Genomic DNA, 17,740 nt, shown 5'->3' on the forward strand with positions numbered 1-17,740 from the left:
CGGGTTTATTATGGATCCCCATTAGTTCCTGCCAAGGCAGCAGCTACTCTTCCTGGGGTTTATTATGGATCCCCATTAGTTCCTGGCAAGGCAGCAGCTACTCTTCCTGGGGTTTATTATGGATCCAGTTCCTGCCAAGGCAGCAGCTAATCTTCCTGGGGTTTATTATGGATCCAGTTCCTGCCAAGGCAGCAGCTACTCTTCCTGGGGTTTATTATGGATCCCCATTAGTTCCTGCCAAGGCAGCAGCTACTCTTACTCTGGTTTATTATGGATCCCCATTAGTTCCTGCCAAGGCAGCAGCTACTCTTCCTGGGGTTTATTATGGATCCCCATTAGTTCCTGCCAAGGCAGCAGCTACTCTTTCTGGGGTTTATTATGGATCCAGTTCCTGCCAAGGCAGCAGCTAATCTTCCTGGGGTTTATTATGGATCCAGTTCCTGCCAAGTCAGCAGCTAATCTTCTTGGGGTTTATTATGGATCCAGTTCCTGCCAAGGCAGCAGCTACTCTTCCTGGGGTTTATTATGGATCCAGTTCCTGCCAAGGCAGCAGCTACTCTTCCTGGGGTTTATCATGGATCCAGTTCCTGCCAAGGAGCAGCTACTCTTCCTGGGGTTTATTATGGATCCAGTTCCTGCCAAGGCAGCAGCTAATCTTCCTGGGGTTTATTATGGATCCAGTTCCTGCCAAGGCAGCAGCTAATCTTCCTGGGGTTTATTATGGATCCAGTTCCTGCCAAGGCAGCAGCTACTCTTCCTGGGGTTTATTATGGATCCCCATTAGTTCCTGGCAAGGCAGCAGCTACTCTTCCTGGGGTTTATTATGGATCCAGTTCCTGCCAAGGCAGCAGCTAATCTTCCTGGGGTTTATTATGGATCCAGTTCCTGCCAAGGCAGCAGCTACTCTTCCTGGGGTTTATTATGGATCCCCATTAGTTCCTGCCAAGGCAGCAGCTACTCTTGCTCGGGTTTATTATGGATCCCCATTAGTTCCTGCCAAGGCAGCAGCTACTCTTCCTGGGGTTTATTATGGATCCAGTTCCTGCCAAGTCAGCAGCTAATCTTCTTGGGGTTTATTATGGATCCAGTTCCTGCCAAGGCAGCAGCTACTCTTCCTGGGGTTTATTATGGATCCAGTTCCTGCCAAGGCAGCAGCTACTCTTCCTGGGGTTTATCATGGATCCAGTTCCTGCCAAGGAAGCAGCTACTCTTCCTGGGGTTTATTATGGATCCAGTTCCTGCCAAGGCAGCAGCTACTCTTCCTGGGGTTTATCATGGATCCAGTTCCTGCCAAGGAAGCAGCTACTCTTCCTGGTGTTTATTATGGATCCAGTTCCTGCCAAGGCAGCAGCTACTCTTCCTGGGGTTTATTATGGATCCAGTTCCTGCCAAGGCAGCAGCTAATCTTCCTGGGGTTTATTATGGATCCCCATTAGTGGGTCCAGCAACATTAAGACAGTTATATAGAGTTATAAATATTAATGAGTTGAATGGGGACCCCAATCTAGTCATTCCATTTCTATGCAGTCAGGGGTGTTATTACGGTGACCGCGGTAATTTGGCCAATTTACCAAGATTCCATGACCGGATCCAGTTCCTGGCAAGGCAGCAGCTACTCTTCCTGGGGTTTATTATGGATCCAGTTCCTGCCAAGGCAGCAGCTAATCTTCCTGGGGTTTATTATGGATCCAGTTCCTGCCAAGGCAGCAGCTACTCTTCCTGGGGTTTATTATGGATCCCCATTAGTTCCTGCCAAGGCAGCAGCTACTCTGACTCGGGTTTATTATGGATCCCCATTAGTTCCTGCCAAGGCAGCAGCTACTCTTCCTGGGGTTTATTATGGATCCCCATTAGTTCCTGGCAAGGCAGCAGCTACTCTTCCTGGGGTTTATTATGGATCCAGTTCCTGCCAAGGCAGCAGCTAATCTTCCTGGGGTTTATTATGGATCCAGTTCCTGCCAAGGCAGCAGCTACTCTTCCTGGGGTTTATTATGGATCCCCATTAGTTCCTGCCAAGGCAGCAGCTACTCTTACTCTGGTTTATTATGGATCCCCATTAGTTCCTGCCAAGGCAGCAGCTACTCTTCCTGGGGTTTATTATGGATCCCCATTAGTTCCTGCCAAGGCAGCAGCTACTCTTTCTGGGGTTTATTATGGATCCAGTTCCTGCCAAGGCAGCAGCTAATCTTCCTGGGGTTTATTATGGATCCAGTTCCTGCCAAGTCAGCAGCTAATCTTCTTGGGGTTTATTATGGATCCAGTTCCTGCCAAGGCAGCAGCTACTCTTCCTGGGGTTTATTATGGATCCAGTTCCTGCCAAGGCAGCAGCTACTCTTCCTGGGGTTTATCATGGATCCAGTTCCTGCCAAGGAAGCAGCTACTCTTCCTGGGGTTTATTATGGATCCAGTTCCTGCCAAGGCAGCAGCTAATCTTCCTGGGGTTTATTATGGATCCAGTTCCTGCCAAGTCAGCAGCTAATCTTCTTGGGGTTTATTATGGATCCAGTTCCTGCCAAGGCAGCAGCTACTCTTCCTGGGGTTTATTATGGATCCAGTTCCTGCCAAGGCAGCAGCTACTCTTCCTGGGGTTTATCATGGATCCAGTTCCTGCCAAGGAAGCAGCTACTCTTCCTGGGGTTTATTATGGATCCAGTTCCTGCCAAGGCAGCAGCTACTCTTCCTGGGGTTTATCATGGATCCAGTTCCTGCCAAGGAAGCAGCTACTCTTCCTGGTGTTTATTATGGATCCAGTTCCTGCCAAGGCAGCAGCTAATCTTCCTGGGGTTTATTATGGATCCAGTTCCTGCCAAGGCAGCAGCTAATCTTCCTGGGGTTTATTATGGATCCAGTTCCTGCCAAGGCAGCAGCTACTCTTCCTGGGGTTTATTATGGATCCCCATTAGTTCCTGGCAAGGCAGCAGCTACTCTTCCTGGGGTTTATTATGGATCCAGTTCCTGCCAAGGCAGCAGCTAATCTTCCTGGGGTTTATTATGGATCCAGTTCCTGCCAAGGCAGCAGCTACTCTTCCTGGGGTTTATTATGGATCCCCATTAGTTCCTGCCAAGGCAGCAGCTACTCTTCCTGGGGTTTATTATGTTGGACTAGTAACCGGAAGGTTGCAAGTTCAAACCCCCGAGCTGACAAAGTACAACTCTGTCGTTCTGCCCCTGAACAGGCAGTTAACCCACTGTTCCTAGGCCGTCATTGAAAATAAGAATTTGTTCTTAACTGACTTGCCTAGTTAAATAAAGGTAAAATTTAAAAAATTAAAAAATGGATCCCCATTAGTTCCTGCCAAGGCAGAAGCTACTCTTCCTGGGGTTTATTATGGATCCCCATTAGTTCCTGCAAAGGCAGCAGCTACTCTTCCTGGGGTTTATTATGGATCCCCATTAGTTCCTGCCAAGGCAGCAGCTACTCTTCCTGGGGTTTATTATGGATCCCCATTAGTTCCTGCCAAGGCAGCAGCTACTCTTCCTGGGGTTTATTATGGATCCCCATTAGTTCATGCCAAGGCAGCAGCTACTCTTCCTGGGGTTTATTATGGATCCCCATTAGTTCCTGCCAAGGCAGCAGCTACTCTTCCTGGGGTTTATTATGGATCCCCATTAGTTCCTGCCAAGGCAACAGCTACTCTTCCTGGGGTTTATTATGGATCCCCATTAGTGGGTCCAGCAACATTAAGACAGTTATATAGAGTTATAAATATTAATGAGTTGAATGGGGACCCCAATCTAGTCATTCCATTTCTATGCAGTCAGGGGTGTTATTACGGTGACCGCGGTAATTTGGCCAATTTACCAAGATTCCATGACCGGATCCAGTTCCTGGCAAGGCAGCAGCTACTCTTCCTGGGGTTTATTATGGATCCAGTTCCTGCCAAGGCAGCAGCTAATCTTCCTGGGGTTTATTATGGATCCAGTTCCTGCCAAGGCAGCAGCTACTCTTCCTGGGGTTTATTATGGATCCCCATTAGTTCCTGCCAAGGCAGCAGCTACTCTGACTCGGGTTTATTATGGATCCCCATTAGTTCCTGCCAAGGCAGCAGCTACTCTTCCTGGGGTTTATTATGGATCCCCATTAGTTCCTGGCAAGGCAGCAGCTACTCTTCCTGGGGTTTATTATGGATCCAGTTCCTGCCAAGGCAGCAGCTAATCTTCCTGGGGTTTATTATGGATCCAGTTCCTGCCAAGGCAGCAGCTACTCTTCCTGGGGTTTATTATGGATCCCCATTAGTTCCTGCCAAGGCAGCAGCTACTCTTACTCTGGTTTATTATGGATCCCCATTAGTTCCTGCCAAGGCAGCAGCTACTCTTCCTGGGGTTTATTATGGATCCCCATTAGTTCCTGCCAAGGCAGCAGCTACTCTTTCTGGGGTTTATTATGGATCCAGTTCCTGCCAAGGCAGCAGCTAATCTTCCTGGGGTTTATTATGGATCCAGTTCCTGCCAAGTCAGCAGCTAATCTTCTTGGGGTTTATTATGGATCCAGTTCCTGCCAAGGCAGCAGCTACTCTTCCTGGGGTTTATTATGGATCCAGTTCCTGCCAAGGCAGCAGCTACTCTTCCTGGGGTTTATCATGGATCCAGTTCCTGCCAAGGAAGCAGCTACTCTTCCTGGGGTTTATTATGGATCCAGTTCCTGCCAAGGCAGCAGCTAATCTTCCTGGGGTTTATTATGGATCCAGTTCCTGCCAAGGCAGCAGCTAATCTTCCTGGGGTTTATTATGGATCCAGTTCCTGCCAAGGCAGCAGCTACTCTTCCTGGGGTTTATTATGGATCCCCATTAGTTCCTGGCAAGGCAGCAGCTACTCTTCCTGGGGTTTATTATGGATCCAGTTCCTGCCAAGGCAGCAGCTAATCTTCCTGGGGTTTATTATGGATCCAGTTCCTGCCAAGGCAGCAGCTACTCTTCCTGGGGTTTATTATGGATCCCCATTAGTTCCTGCCAAGGCAGCAGCTACTCTTGCTCGGGTTTATTATGGATCCCCATTAGTTCCTGCCAAGGCAGCAGCTACTCTTCCTGGGGTTTATTATGGATCCAGTTCCTGCCAAGTCAGCAGCTAATCTTCTTGGGGTTTATTATGGATCCAGTTCCTGCCAAGGCAGCAGCTACTCTTCCTGGGGTTTATTATGGATCCAGTTCCTGCCAAGGCAGCAGCTACTCTTCCTGGGGTTTATCATGGATCCAGTTCCTGCCAAGGAAGCAGCTACTCTTCCTGGGGTTTATTATGGATCCAGTTCCTGCCAAGGCAGCAGCTACTCTTCCTGGGGTTTATCATGGATCCAGTTCCTGCCAAGGAAGCAGCTACTCTTCCTGGTGTTTATTATGGATCCAGTTCCTGCCAAGGCAGCAGCTACTCTTCCTGGGGTTTATTATGGATCCAGTTCCTGCCAAGGCAGCAGCTAATCTTCCTGGGGTTTATTATGGATCCAGTTCCTGCCAAGGCAGCAGCTACTCTTCCTGGGGTTTATTATGGATCCCCATTAGTTCCTGGCAAGGCAGCAGCTACTCTTCCTGGGGTTTATTATGGATCCAGTTCCTGCCAAGGCAGCAGCTAATCTTCCTGGGGTTTATTATGGATCCAGTTCCTGCCAAGGCAGCAGCTACTCTTCCTGGGGTTTATAATGGATCCCCATTAGTTCCTGCCAAGGCAGCAGCTACTCTTCCTGGGGTTTATTATGGATCCAGTTCCTGCCAAGGCAGCAGCTAATCTTCCTGGGGTTTATTATGGATCCAGTTCCTGCCAAGGCAGCAGCTACTCTTCCTGGGGTTTATAATGGATCCCCATTAGTTCCTGCCAAGGCAGCAGCTACTCTTCCTGGGGTTTATTATGTTGGACTAGTAACCGGAAGGTTGCAAGTTCAAACCCCCGAGCTGACAAAGTACAACTCTGTCGTTCTGCCCCTGAACAGGCAGTTAACCCACTGTTCCTAGGCCGTCATTGAAAATAAGAATTTGTTCTTAACTGACTTGCCTAGTTAAATAAAGGTAAAATTTAAAAAATTAAAAAATGGATCCCCATTAGTTCCTGCCAAGGCAGAAGCTACTCTTCCTGGGGTTTATTATGGATCCCCATTAGTTCCTGCAAAGGCAGCAGCTACTCTTCCTGGGGTTTATTATGGATCCCCATTAGTTCCTGCCAAGGCAGCAGCTACTCTTCCTGGGGTTTATTATGGATCCCCATTAGTTCCTGCCAAGGCAGCAGCTACTCTTCCTGGGGTTTATTATGGATCCCCATTAGTTCATGCCAAGGCAGCAGCTACTCTTCCTGGGGTTTATTATGGATCCCCATTAGTTCCTGCCAAGGCAGCAGCTACTCTTCCTGGGGTTTATTATGGATCCCCATTAGTTCCTGCCAAGGCAACAGCTACTCTTCCTGGGGTTTATTATGGATCCCCATTAGTGGGTCCAGCAACATTAAGACAGTTATATAGAGTTAGAAATATTAATGAGTTGAATGGGGACCCCAATCTAGTCATTCCATTTCTATGCAGTCAGGGGTGTTATTACGGTGACCGCGGTAATTTGGCCAATTTACCAAGATTCCATGACCGGATCCAGTTCCTGGCAAGGCAGCAGCTACTCTTCCTGGGGTTTATTATGGATCCAGTTCCTGCCAAGGCAGCAGCTAATCTTCCTGGGGTTTATTATGGATCCAGTTCCTGCCAAGGCAGCAGCTACTCTTCCTGGGGTTTATTATGGATCCCCATTAGTTCCTGCCAAGGCAGCAGCTACTCTTACTCGGGTTTATTATGGATCCCCATTAGTTCCTGCCAAGGCAGCAGCTACTCTTCCTGGGGTTTATTATGGATCCCCATTAGTTCCTGCCAAGGCAGCAGCTACTCTTTCTGGGGTTTATTATGGATCCAGTTCCTGCCAAGGCAACAGCTACTCTTCCTGGGGTTTATTATGGATCCAGTTCCTGCCAAGGCAGCAGCTACTCTTCTTGGGGTTTATTATGGATCCAGTTCCTGCCAAGGCAGCAGCTACTCTTCCTGGGGTTTATTATGGATCCAGTTCCTGCCAAGGCAGCAGCTAATCTTCCTGGGGTTTATTATGGATCCAGTTCCTGCCAAGGCAGCAGCTAATCTTCCTGGGGTTTATTATGGATCCAGTTCCTGCCAAGGCAGCAGCTAATCTTCCTGGGGTTTATTATGGATCCAGTTCCTGCCAAGGCAGCAGCTACTCTTCCTGGGGTTTATTATGGATCCCCATTAGTTCCTGCCAAGGCAGCAGCTACTCTTACTCAGGTTTATTATGGATCCCCATTAGTTCCTGCCAAGGCAGCAGCTACTCTTCCTGGGGTTTATTATGGATCCCCATTAGTTCCTGCCAAGGCAGCAGCTACTCTTTCTGGGGTTTATTATGGATCCAGTTCCTGCCAAGGCAACAGCTACTCTTCCTGGGGTTTATTATGGATCCAGTTCCTGCCAAGGCAGCAGCTACTCTTCCTGGGGTTTATTATGGATCCAGTTCCTGCCAAGGCAGCAGCTACTCTTCCTGGGGTTTATTATGGATCCAGTTCCTGCCAAGGCAGCAGCTAATCTTCCTGGGGTTTATTATGGATCCAGTTCCTGCCAAGGCAGCAGCTAATCTTCCTGGGGTTTATTATGGATCCAGTTCCTGCCAAGGCAGCAGCTAATCTTCCTGGGGTTTATTATGGATCCAGTTTCTGCCAAGTCAGCAGCTAATCTTCTTGGGGTTTATTATGGATCCAGTTCCTGCCAAGGCAGCAGCTACTCTTCCTGGGGTTTATTATGGATCAAGTTCCTGCCAAGGCAGCAGCTACTCTTCCTGGGGTTTATCATGGATCCAGTTCCTGCCAAGGCAGCAGCTACTCTTCCTGGGGTTTATTATGGATCCAGTTCCTGCCAAGGCAGCAGCTACTCTTCCTGGGGTTTATTATGGATCCCCATTAGTTCCTGCCAAGGCAGCAGCTACTCTTCCTGGGGTTTATTATGGATCCAGTTCCTGCCAAGGCAGCAGCTAATCTTCCTGGCGTTTATTATGGATACAGTTCCTGCCAAGGCAGCAGCTACTCTTCCTGGGGTTTATTATGGATCCCCATTAGTTCCTGCCAAGGCAGCAGCTACTCTTACTCGGGTTTATTATGGATCCCCATTAGTTCCTGCCAAGGCAGCAGCTACTCTTCCTGGGGTTTATTATGGATCCCCATTAGTTCCTGCCAAGGCAGCAGCTACTCTTCCTGGGGTTTATTATGGATCCCCATTAGTTCCTGCCAAGGCAGCAGCTACTCTTACTCAGGTTTATTATGGATCCCCATTAGTTCCTGCCACGGCAGCAGCTACTCTTCCTGGGGTTTATTATGTTGGACTAGTAACCGGAAGGTTGCAAGTTCAAACCCCCGAGCTGACAAAGTACAAATCTGTCGTTCTGCCCCTGAACAGGCAGTTAACCCACTGTTCCTAGGCCGTCATTGAAAATAAGAATTTGTTCTTAACTGACTTGCCTAGTTAAATAAAGGTAAAATTAAAAAAATTAAAAAATGGATCCCCATTAGTTCCTGCCAAGGCAGCAGCTACTCTTCCTGGGGTTTATTATGGATCCCCATTAGTTCCTGCAAAGGCAGCAGCTACTCTTCCTGGGGTTTATTATGGATCCCCATTAGTTCCTGCCAAGGCAGCAGCTACTCTTCCTGGGGTTTATTATGGATCCCCATTAGTTCCTGCCAAGGCAGCAGCTACTCTTCCTGGGGTTTATTATGGATCCCCATTAGTTCATGCCAAGGCAGCAGCTACTCTTCCTGGGGTTTATTATGGATCCCCATTAGTTCCTGCCAAGGCAGCAGCTACTCTTCCTGGGGTTTATTATGGATCCCCATTAGTTCCTGCCAAGGCAACAGCTACTCTTCCTGGGGTTTATTATGGATCCCCATTAGTGGGTCCAGCAACATTAAGACAGTTATATAGAGTTATAAATATTAATGAGTTGAATGGGGACCCCAATCTAGTCATTCCATTTCTATGCAGTCAGGGGTGTTATTACGGTGACCGCGGTAATTTGGCCAATTTACCAAGATTCCATGACCGGATCCAGTTCCTGGCAAGGCAGCAGCTACTCTTCCTGGGGTTTATTATGGATCCAGTTCCTGCCAAGGCAGCAGCTAATCTTCCTGGGGTTTATTATGGATCCAGTTCCTGCCAAGGCAGCAGCTACTCTTCCTGGGGTTTATTATGGATCCCCATTAGTTCCTGCCAAGGCAGCAGCTACTCTTACTCGGGTTTATTATGGATCCCCATTAGTTCCTGCCAAGGCAGCAGCTACTCTTCCTGGGGTTTATTATGGATCCCCATTAGTTCCTGCCAAGGCAGCAGCTACTCTTTCTGGGGTTTATTATGGATCCAGATCCTGCCAAGGCAACAGCTACTCTTCCTGGGGTTTATTATGGATCCAGTTCCTGCCAAGGCAGCAGCTACTCTTCTTGGGGTTTATTATGGATCCAGTTCCTGCCAAGGCAGCAGCTACTCTTCCTGGGGTTTATTATGGATCCAGTTCCTGCCAAGGCAGCAGCTAATCTTCCTGGGGTTTATTATGGATCCAGTTCCTGCCAAGGCAGCAGCTAATCTTCCTGGGGTTTATTATGGATCCAGTTCCTGCCAAGGCAGCAGCTAATCTTCCTGGGGTTTATTATGGATCCAGTTCCTGCCAAGGCAGCAGCTACTCTTCCTGGGGTTTATTATGGATCCCCATTAGTTCCTGCCAAGGCAGCAGCTACTCTTACTCAGGTTTATTATGGATCCCCATTAGTTCCTGCCAAGGCAGCAGCTACTCTTCCTGGGGTTTATTATGGATCCCCATTAGTTCCTGCCAAGGCAGCAGCTACTCTTTCTGGGGTTTATTATGGATCCAGTTCCTGCCAAGGCAACAGCTACTCTTCCTGGGGTTTATTATGGATCCAGTTCCTGCCAAGGCAGCAGCTACTCTTCCTGGGGTTTATTATGGATCCAGTTCCTGCCAAGGCAGCAGCTACTCTTCCTGGGGTTTATTCTGGATCCAGTTCCTGCCAAGGCAGCATCTAATCTTCCTGGGGTTTATTATGGATCCAGTTCCTGCCAAGGCAGCAGCTAATCTTCCTGGGGTTTATTATGGATCCAGTTCCTGCCAAGGCAGCAGCTAATCTTCCTGGGGTTTATTATGGATCCAGTTCCTGCCAAGTCAGCAGCTAATCTTCTTGGGGTTTATTATGGATCCAGTTCCTGCCAAGGCAGCAGCTACTCTTCCTGGGGTTTATTATGGATCCAGTTCCTGCCAAGGCAGCAGCTACTCTTCCTGGGGTTTATTATGGATCCAGTTCCTGCCAAGGCAGCAGCTAATCTTCCTGGGGTTTATTATGGATCCAGTTCCTGCCAAGGCAGCAGCTAATCTTCCTGGGGTTTATTATGGATCCAGTTCCTGCCAAGGCAGCAGCTAATCTTCCTGGGGTTTATTATGGATCCAGTTCCTGCCAAGTCAGCAGCTAATCTTCTTGGGGTTTATTATGGATCCAGTTCCTGCCAAGGCAGCAGCTACTCTTCCTGGGGTTTATTATGGATCAAGTTCCTGCCAAGGCAGCAGCTACTCTTCCTGGGGTTTATCATGGATCCAGTTCCTGCCAAGGCAGCAGCTACTCTTCCTGGGGTTTATTATGGATCCAGTTCCTGCCAAGGCAGCAGCTACTCTTCCTGGGGTTTATTATGGATCCCCATTAGTTCCTGCCAAGGCAGCAGCTACTCTTCCTGGGGTTTATTATGGATCCAGTTCCTGCCAAGGCAGCAGCTAATCTTCCTGGCGTTTATTATGGATACAGTTCCTGCCAAGGCAGCAGCTACTCTTCCTGGGGTTTATTATGGATCCCCATTAGTTCCTGCCAAGGCAGCAGCTACTCTTACTCGGGTTTATTATGGATCCCCATTAGTTCCTGCCAAGGCAGCAGCTACTCTTCCTGGGGTTTATTATGGATCCCCATTAGTTCCTGCCAAGGCAGCAGCTACTCTTCCTGGGGTTTATTATGGATCCCCATTAGTTCCTGCCAAGGCAGCAGCTACTCTTACTCGGGTTTATTATGGATCCCCATTAGTTCCTGCCAAGGCAGCAGCTACTCTTCCTGGGGTTTATTATGGATCCCCATTAGTTCCTGCCAAGGCAGCAGCTACTCTTCCTGGGGTTTATTATGGATCCCCATTAGTTCATGCCAAGGCAGCAGCTACTCTTCCTGGGGTTTATTATGGATCCCCATTAGTTCCTGCCAAGGCAGCAGCTACTCTTCCTGGGGTTTATTATGGATCCCCTTTAGTGGGTCCAGCAACATTAAGACAGTTATATAGAGTTATAAATATCAATGAGTTGAATGGGGACCCCAATCTAGTCATTCTATTTCTATGCAGTCAGGGGTGTTATTACGGTGACCGCGGTAATTTGGCCAATTTACCAAGATTCCATGACCGTTACAGCCGTTACAGCCGTTACAGCCCTATTTTAAAGTTGAGGCAACATGTTTTCAGTGCGGCTCTCCGGACCTCGTTGAAGGCTGAATGCGGACCCCAGGGTAAAATTAGCTTGACATACTTGGCCTAGAGGAAGAGGGTTTGGCATGTTTGGCTCAGCAGTCTAAGGCACTGCATCTCATTGCTAGAGGCATCACTACAGACCCTGGTTCAATTCCAGGCTAATTTAATTTGCCTAAGAAAACATTAATTTCGCTCAGACAGTGGATGGTCCCAGTAGGTAGTTATGGTCGTTTGGATGGTCCCAGTAGATAGTTTAGGTCGTTTGGTTTGTCCCAGTAGGTAGTTTGGTTTGTCCCAGTAGGTAGTTTATGTCGTTTGGTTTGTCCTTGTAGGTAGTTTAGGTAGTTTGGATGGTCGCAGTAGGTAGTTTAAGTTGTTTGGTTTGTCCCAGTAGGTAGTTTAGGTCGTTTGATTTGTCCCAGTAGGTAGTTTAGGTCGTTTGGTTTGTCCCAGTAGGTAGTTTAGGTCGTTTGATTTGTCCCAGTATGTAGTTTAGCTCGTTCGGTTTGTCTCAGTAATTAGTTTAGGTCGTTTGGTTTGTCCCAGTAGGTAGTTTAGTTTGTCCCATTAGGTAGTTTAGGTCGTTTGTCCCTCTTACCTTCTCATAGTTGGTGGTGAGGACCAGGGATCCGTCGTCGTGGTAACAGGAGCTGACAGTAGCAGGAAGGAGCTGATCTTTGTCCCGCAGCCAGACAAGGGCCCCCTGAAACACAACATACAGATAGACAACATGAGACTGTAGCTAAATACTGTCTGCAACACAACCCAACAACAACCCAAAATGAGGGGCCCCTTGAAACACAACAGATAGAGAGACAGCATGACTCATAACAACAGAAGAAAAGCATCATGTGGGAGCACGCTACTAGAACCTGATGCCTCTGGCTAAACACAAGATGCAACATGAATCTGTGTCAACTGAAGGGCCACTCAGAGGGGAAACAGAATAACACTTCATTCAGACAGAACACATTAGCTGGGAAGATGGAGATCTTTTTCAAAGTTGCTGCCAACAGAGGGTTAACTGGACTAGTTACTGAGTCGGCCTCTGTCTGTCTGTCTGCCCATCCATCTGAGCCAATTCTGTCTGTCTGTCTGTCTGTCTGTCTGTCTGTCTGGCTGGCTGTCTGTCTGTCCTCCCATCCTGCTGCTACACAGTCATTAGTCTGTCTGCTCACACCCCCACCCTGCTCACACCCCCACCCTGCTCACACCCCCACCCTGCTCACACCCCACCGTGCTCACACCCCCACCCCGCTAACAACCCCACCCCGCTAACACTCCCACCCTGCTCACATCCCACCCTGCTCACACCCCCACCCTGCTCACAACCCCATCCTGCTCAAACCCCCACCCTGCTCACCCCCACCCTGCTCACAGCCCCACCCCACTAACACCCCACCCTGCTCTCACCCCCACCCTGCTCTAACCCCCACCCTGCTAACACCCCACTCTGCTCACACCCCCATCCCGCTAACACTCCCACCCTGCTCACATCCCACCCTGCTCACACCCCCACCCTGCTCAAACCCCCACCCTGCTCACCCCCACCCTGCTCACAGCCCCACCCCACTAACACCCCACCCTGCTCTAACCCCCACCCTGCTCACACCCCACCCTTTGCTAACCCCCACCCTTCTCTAACCCCCACCCTGCTCTAACCCCCACCCTGCTCACACCCCACCCTTTTCTAACCCCCTCCCTGCTCACACCCCACCCTTCTCTAACCCCCTCCCTGCTCACACCCCACCCTTCTCTAACTCCCACCCTGCTCTAACCCCCACCCTGCTAACACACCACCCTGCTCTAACCCCCACCCTGCTAACACACCACCCTGCTCTAACCCCACCCTGCTCACACCCCACCCTGCTCACACACCACCCTGCTCACACCCCACCTTGCTCACACCCCCATCCTGCTCACACCCCCACACTGCTCACACCCCCACCCTGGTCACACACCACCCTGCTCACACCCCACCTTGCTCACACCCCCATCCTGCTCACACCCCCACCCTGCCCACACCCCCACACTGCTCACACCCCCACCCTGCCCACACCCCCACACTGCTCACACCCCCACCCTGGTCACACGCCCAACCTGCTCACACCCTGCCCACACCCCCACCCCACCCTGGTCACACCCCCATCCTGCTCACACCCCCACCCCGGTCACACCCCCACCCTGGTCACACGCCCACCCTGCTCACACCCTGCCCACACCCCCACCCCACCCTGCTCACACCCCCATCTCGGTCACACGCCCACCCCATCCTGCTCACACCCCCACACTACTCACACCCCCACCTTTCTCACACACCCACCCTGCTCACACCCCCACCCCACCCTGCTCACACGCCCACCCTGGTCACACCCCCATCCTGGTCACACCCCCACCCTGGTCACACCACTACCCTGGTCACACCCCTAGCCTGGTCACACCCCCATCCTTGTCACACCCCTACCCTGGTCGCACCCCTACCCTGGTCACACCACTACCCTGGTCGCACCCCCACCCTGGTCGCACCCCCACCCTGGTCACACCCCCACCCTGGTCACACCCCCACCCTGGTCACACCCCTACCCTGGTCACACCCCTACCCTGGTCACACCCCCACCCTGGTCACACCCCCACCCTGGTCACACCCCCACCCTGGTCACACTCCCACCCTGGTCACACCACTACCCTGGTCACACCCCTACCCTGGTCACACCCCTACCCTGGTCACACCCCTACCCTGGTCACACCCCCACCCTGGTCACACTCCCACCCTGGTCACACCCCCACCCTGGTCACACCCCCACCCTGGTCACACCCCCACCCTGGTCACACCCCCATCCTGGTCACACCCCCACCCTGCTCACACCCCCACTCTGTTAATGTGGTAGAGTGACTGACCTCCCAGCCATGTCACAGTGAGGAGACAGGGATCTGTAGCAGGACGCAATAGGAGGAATAGATGGTTGGAAAGCGAGGAGAGAAGACCGGCAATAACAGGAATCACTAGTCACTTCCTGTTGATGTTGGAGCACGCTAGGGACTGTCTGTCTACAGCATAATGTGTCCTCTCCACTAGCTGACCACTGAGACTGGTTCTCATCCCAGCCTGGCCAAGCAGTATGAGTCACCCAGGCGCCAGCGTTCAGTGGGGTAGTGAGGTGGAAAGAGAGTTGTTAGTCCAACAAGGCATAAAATGGGGAATATAAATAATCCTAAACCCTAAACACTAGACCCAAGGCCCTAACCTCAACACTCCCTACCTCTACACAAGGTTCTCATTTTTGGTGTAGTCACAGTCATCACCAAGACAGGGCTGGGTGTAGTCAGAGTCATCTCCCGGGCAGGGCTGGGTGTAGTCAGAGTCAGAGTCATCACCAGGACAGGGCTGGGTGTAGTCAGAGTCAGAGTCATCACCAGGACAGGGCTGGGTGTAGTCAGAGTCATCACCAGGACAGGGCTGGGTGTAGTCAGAGTCATCACCAGGACAGGGCTGGGTGTAGTCAGAGTCAGAGTCATCACCAGGACAGGGCTGGGTGTAGACAGAGTCAGAGTCATCACCAGGACAGGGCTGGGTGTAGACAGAGTCAGAGTCATCACCAGGACAAGGCTAGGTGTAGTCAGAATCATCACCAGGACAGGGCTGGGTGTAGTCAGAGTCATTACCAGGACAGGGCTGGGTGTAGTCAGAGTCAGAGTCATCACCAGGACAGGTCTGGGTGTAGTCAGAGTCATCACCAGGACAGGGCTGGGTGTATTCAGAGTCAGAGTCATAACCAGGACATGGCGGGGTGTAGACACAGTCAGAGTCATCATCAGGACAGGGCTGGGTGTAGACAGAGTCATCACCAGGACAGGGCTGGGTGTAGACAGAGTCAGAGTCATCACCAGGACAGGGCTCGGTGTAGACAGAGTCAGAGTCATCACCAGGACAGGGCTATGTGTAGACAGAGTCAGAGTCATCACCAGGACAGGGCTCGGTGTAGACAGAGTCAGAGTCATCACCAGGACAGGGCTGGGTGTAGACAGAGTCATCACCAGGACAGGGCTGGGTGTAGACAGAGTCAGAGTCATCACCAGGACAGGGCTGGGTGTAGACAGAGTCAGAGTCATCACCAGGACAGGGCTCGGTGTAGGCAGAGTCAGAGTCATCACCAGGACAGGGCTGGGTGTAGACAGAGTCATCACCAGGACAGGGCTCGGTGTAGACAGAGTCATCACCAGGACAGGGCTGGGTGTAGACAGAGTCATCACCAGGACAGGGCTGGGTGTAGACAGAGTCAGAGTCATCACCAGGACAGGGCTGGGTGTAGACAAAGTCAGAGTCATCACCAGGACAGGGCTGGGTGTAGACAGAGTCAGAGTCATCACCAGGACAGGGCTGGGTGTAGACAGAGTCATCACCAGGACAGGGCTGGGTGTAGTCGGAGTCATCACCAGGACAGGGCTGGGTGTAGACAAAGTCAGAGTCATCACCAGGACAGGGCTGGTTGTAGACAGAGTCATCACCAGGACAGGGCTGGGTGTAGACAGAGTCAGAGTCATCACCAGGACAGGGCTGGGTGTAGACACCACTCCAGCCGACGCTTGGCTTTGTGCACGGTGATCTTAGGTTTGCGTGCAGCTGCTCTGCCATGGAAACCCATTTCATGAAGCTCCCGACGAACAGTTATTGTGCTGACGTTGCTTCCAGAGGCAGTTTGGAAACTCGGTAGTGAGTGTTGCAACCGAGGACAGATGATGTTTACACTTTAGATGATCTTTACCACTTGGGGGTCCCGTTCTGTGAGCTTGTGTGGTCTACCACTCGGCGGTCCCGTTCTGTGAGCTTGTGTGGCCTACCACTTCGCGGCTGAGCCGTTGTTGCTCCTAGATGTTTCCACTTCACAATAACAGCACTTAAACTTGACCGGAGCAGCTCTAGCAGGGCAGGAATTTGCCGAACTATGCCGGTGCCACGTTGTAAGTCAGTTTTTGCACATTTGATATTGCCTATAGGCCTGGGACAATGGCTGGCAAGTGAGCTGCGTCACATACCTAAAATAACATTGTGGGATTGCAGTTGGTTTTGGGACCAGTTCTTGTAAAAGCGGGCATGAGTCAGACAGATTGCCAGCCGGTGAGTGCTGGGTGCAGTATGAAAAGCCGCTGGTGAGGGCAGGAGCGGGATGAAGAAATCAATCCCCTGCAGATCTCTACTTTGTGTTTTTCATTGTGATCATCACACCCCATTAGAGACAGAGAAAAAGCGATGGATCATTCAGCCAGCAGCACTCTGGTCTAAAAACCTGTTCCATTAAAGAAAGATCAAGGTTATTTTCTCTTTAATGGAACACAGCTAAATGTAGCTCCAGAAACTCACCAGGGACGGGAGGCTTGGAGGGGGAGTAGAGGCTGTACATTAGGAGAGGGCTGGGTATGTGTGTGAGTGTGCGAGCCAATGTGTGTCTGGGACAGGGAGAGGAAGGCTGAGGTACACGATAAGGTACATGATAATACTCTGTTCCATTGTCTAGAAGCAGACTAGAGGTTAATATAGAAACAAGATAATACTCTGTTCCATTGTCTGAAAGCAAACTAAATCAAATTACATTGTATTTGTCAAATGCTTACGTGTAAAGCTGTCATCAAGGCAAAGTGTGGCTTCTTTGAAGAATCTCAAGTATAAAATATATTTTGATTTGTTTAATATTTTTTGGTTATTACATGATGTGTTATTTCATAGTTTTGATGTCTTCACTATTATTCTACAATATAGAAAATAAAGAAAACCCCTTGAATGAGTAGTTGTGTCCAAACATTTGACTGGTAGTGTATATAAACTCATCAAAAAAATATTTTTATTTTCAGCAAACTTAATATGTGTAAATATTTGTATGAACATAACAAGATTCAACAACTGAGACATAAACTGAACAAGTTCCACAGACATGTGACTAACAGAAATTGAATAATGTGTCCCTGAACAAAGGGGGGTCAAAATCAAAAGTAACAGTCAGTATCTGGTGTGGCCACCAGCTGCATTAAGTACTGCAGTACATCTCCTCTTCATGGACTGCAGTAGATTTGCCAGTTCTTGCTGTGAGATGTTACCCCACTCTTCCACCAAGGCACCCATTTCTGGGGGGGAATAGCCCTAGCCCTCACCCTCTGATCCAACAGGTCCCAGACGTGCTCAATGGGATTGAGGTCCGGGATCTTCGCTGGCCATGGCAGAACACTGACATTAAT

The 17,740-nt window shown here is 50.2% G+C and overlaps 1 protein-coding gene across 2 annotated transcripts in view; it reads right to left on the reverse strand.

The window, feature by feature from the left end:
* The window catches only part of LOC110516739 (unconventional myosin-X-like), a 311,555-nt gene that overhangs the window by 226,376 nt on the left and 67,439 nt on the right, over window positions 1-17,740 (reverse strand). For both annotated transcript variants that reach the window (XR_005051402.1, XM_036975363.1), the window contains exon 2: window positions 12,111-12,215. Coding sequence is in view for 1 of the 2 variants with exons in the window: in XM_036975363.1 (XP_036831258.1) it covers window positions 12,111-12,215 (105 nt within the window). In the remaining variant the exon portion in view is untranslated. The remainder of the gene's footprint in view (window positions 1-12,110; window positions 12,216-17,740) is intronic.

The sequence above is a fragment of the Oncorhynchus mykiss genome, chromosome 3 (genome assembly GCF_013265735.2).
Source record: "Oncorhynchus mykiss isolate Arlee chromosome 3, USDA_OmykA_1.1, whole genome shotgun sequence".
Classification (NCBI taxonomy): domain Eukaryota; kingdom Metazoa; phylum Chordata; class Actinopteri; order Salmoniformes; family Salmonidae; genus Oncorhynchus; species Oncorhynchus mykiss.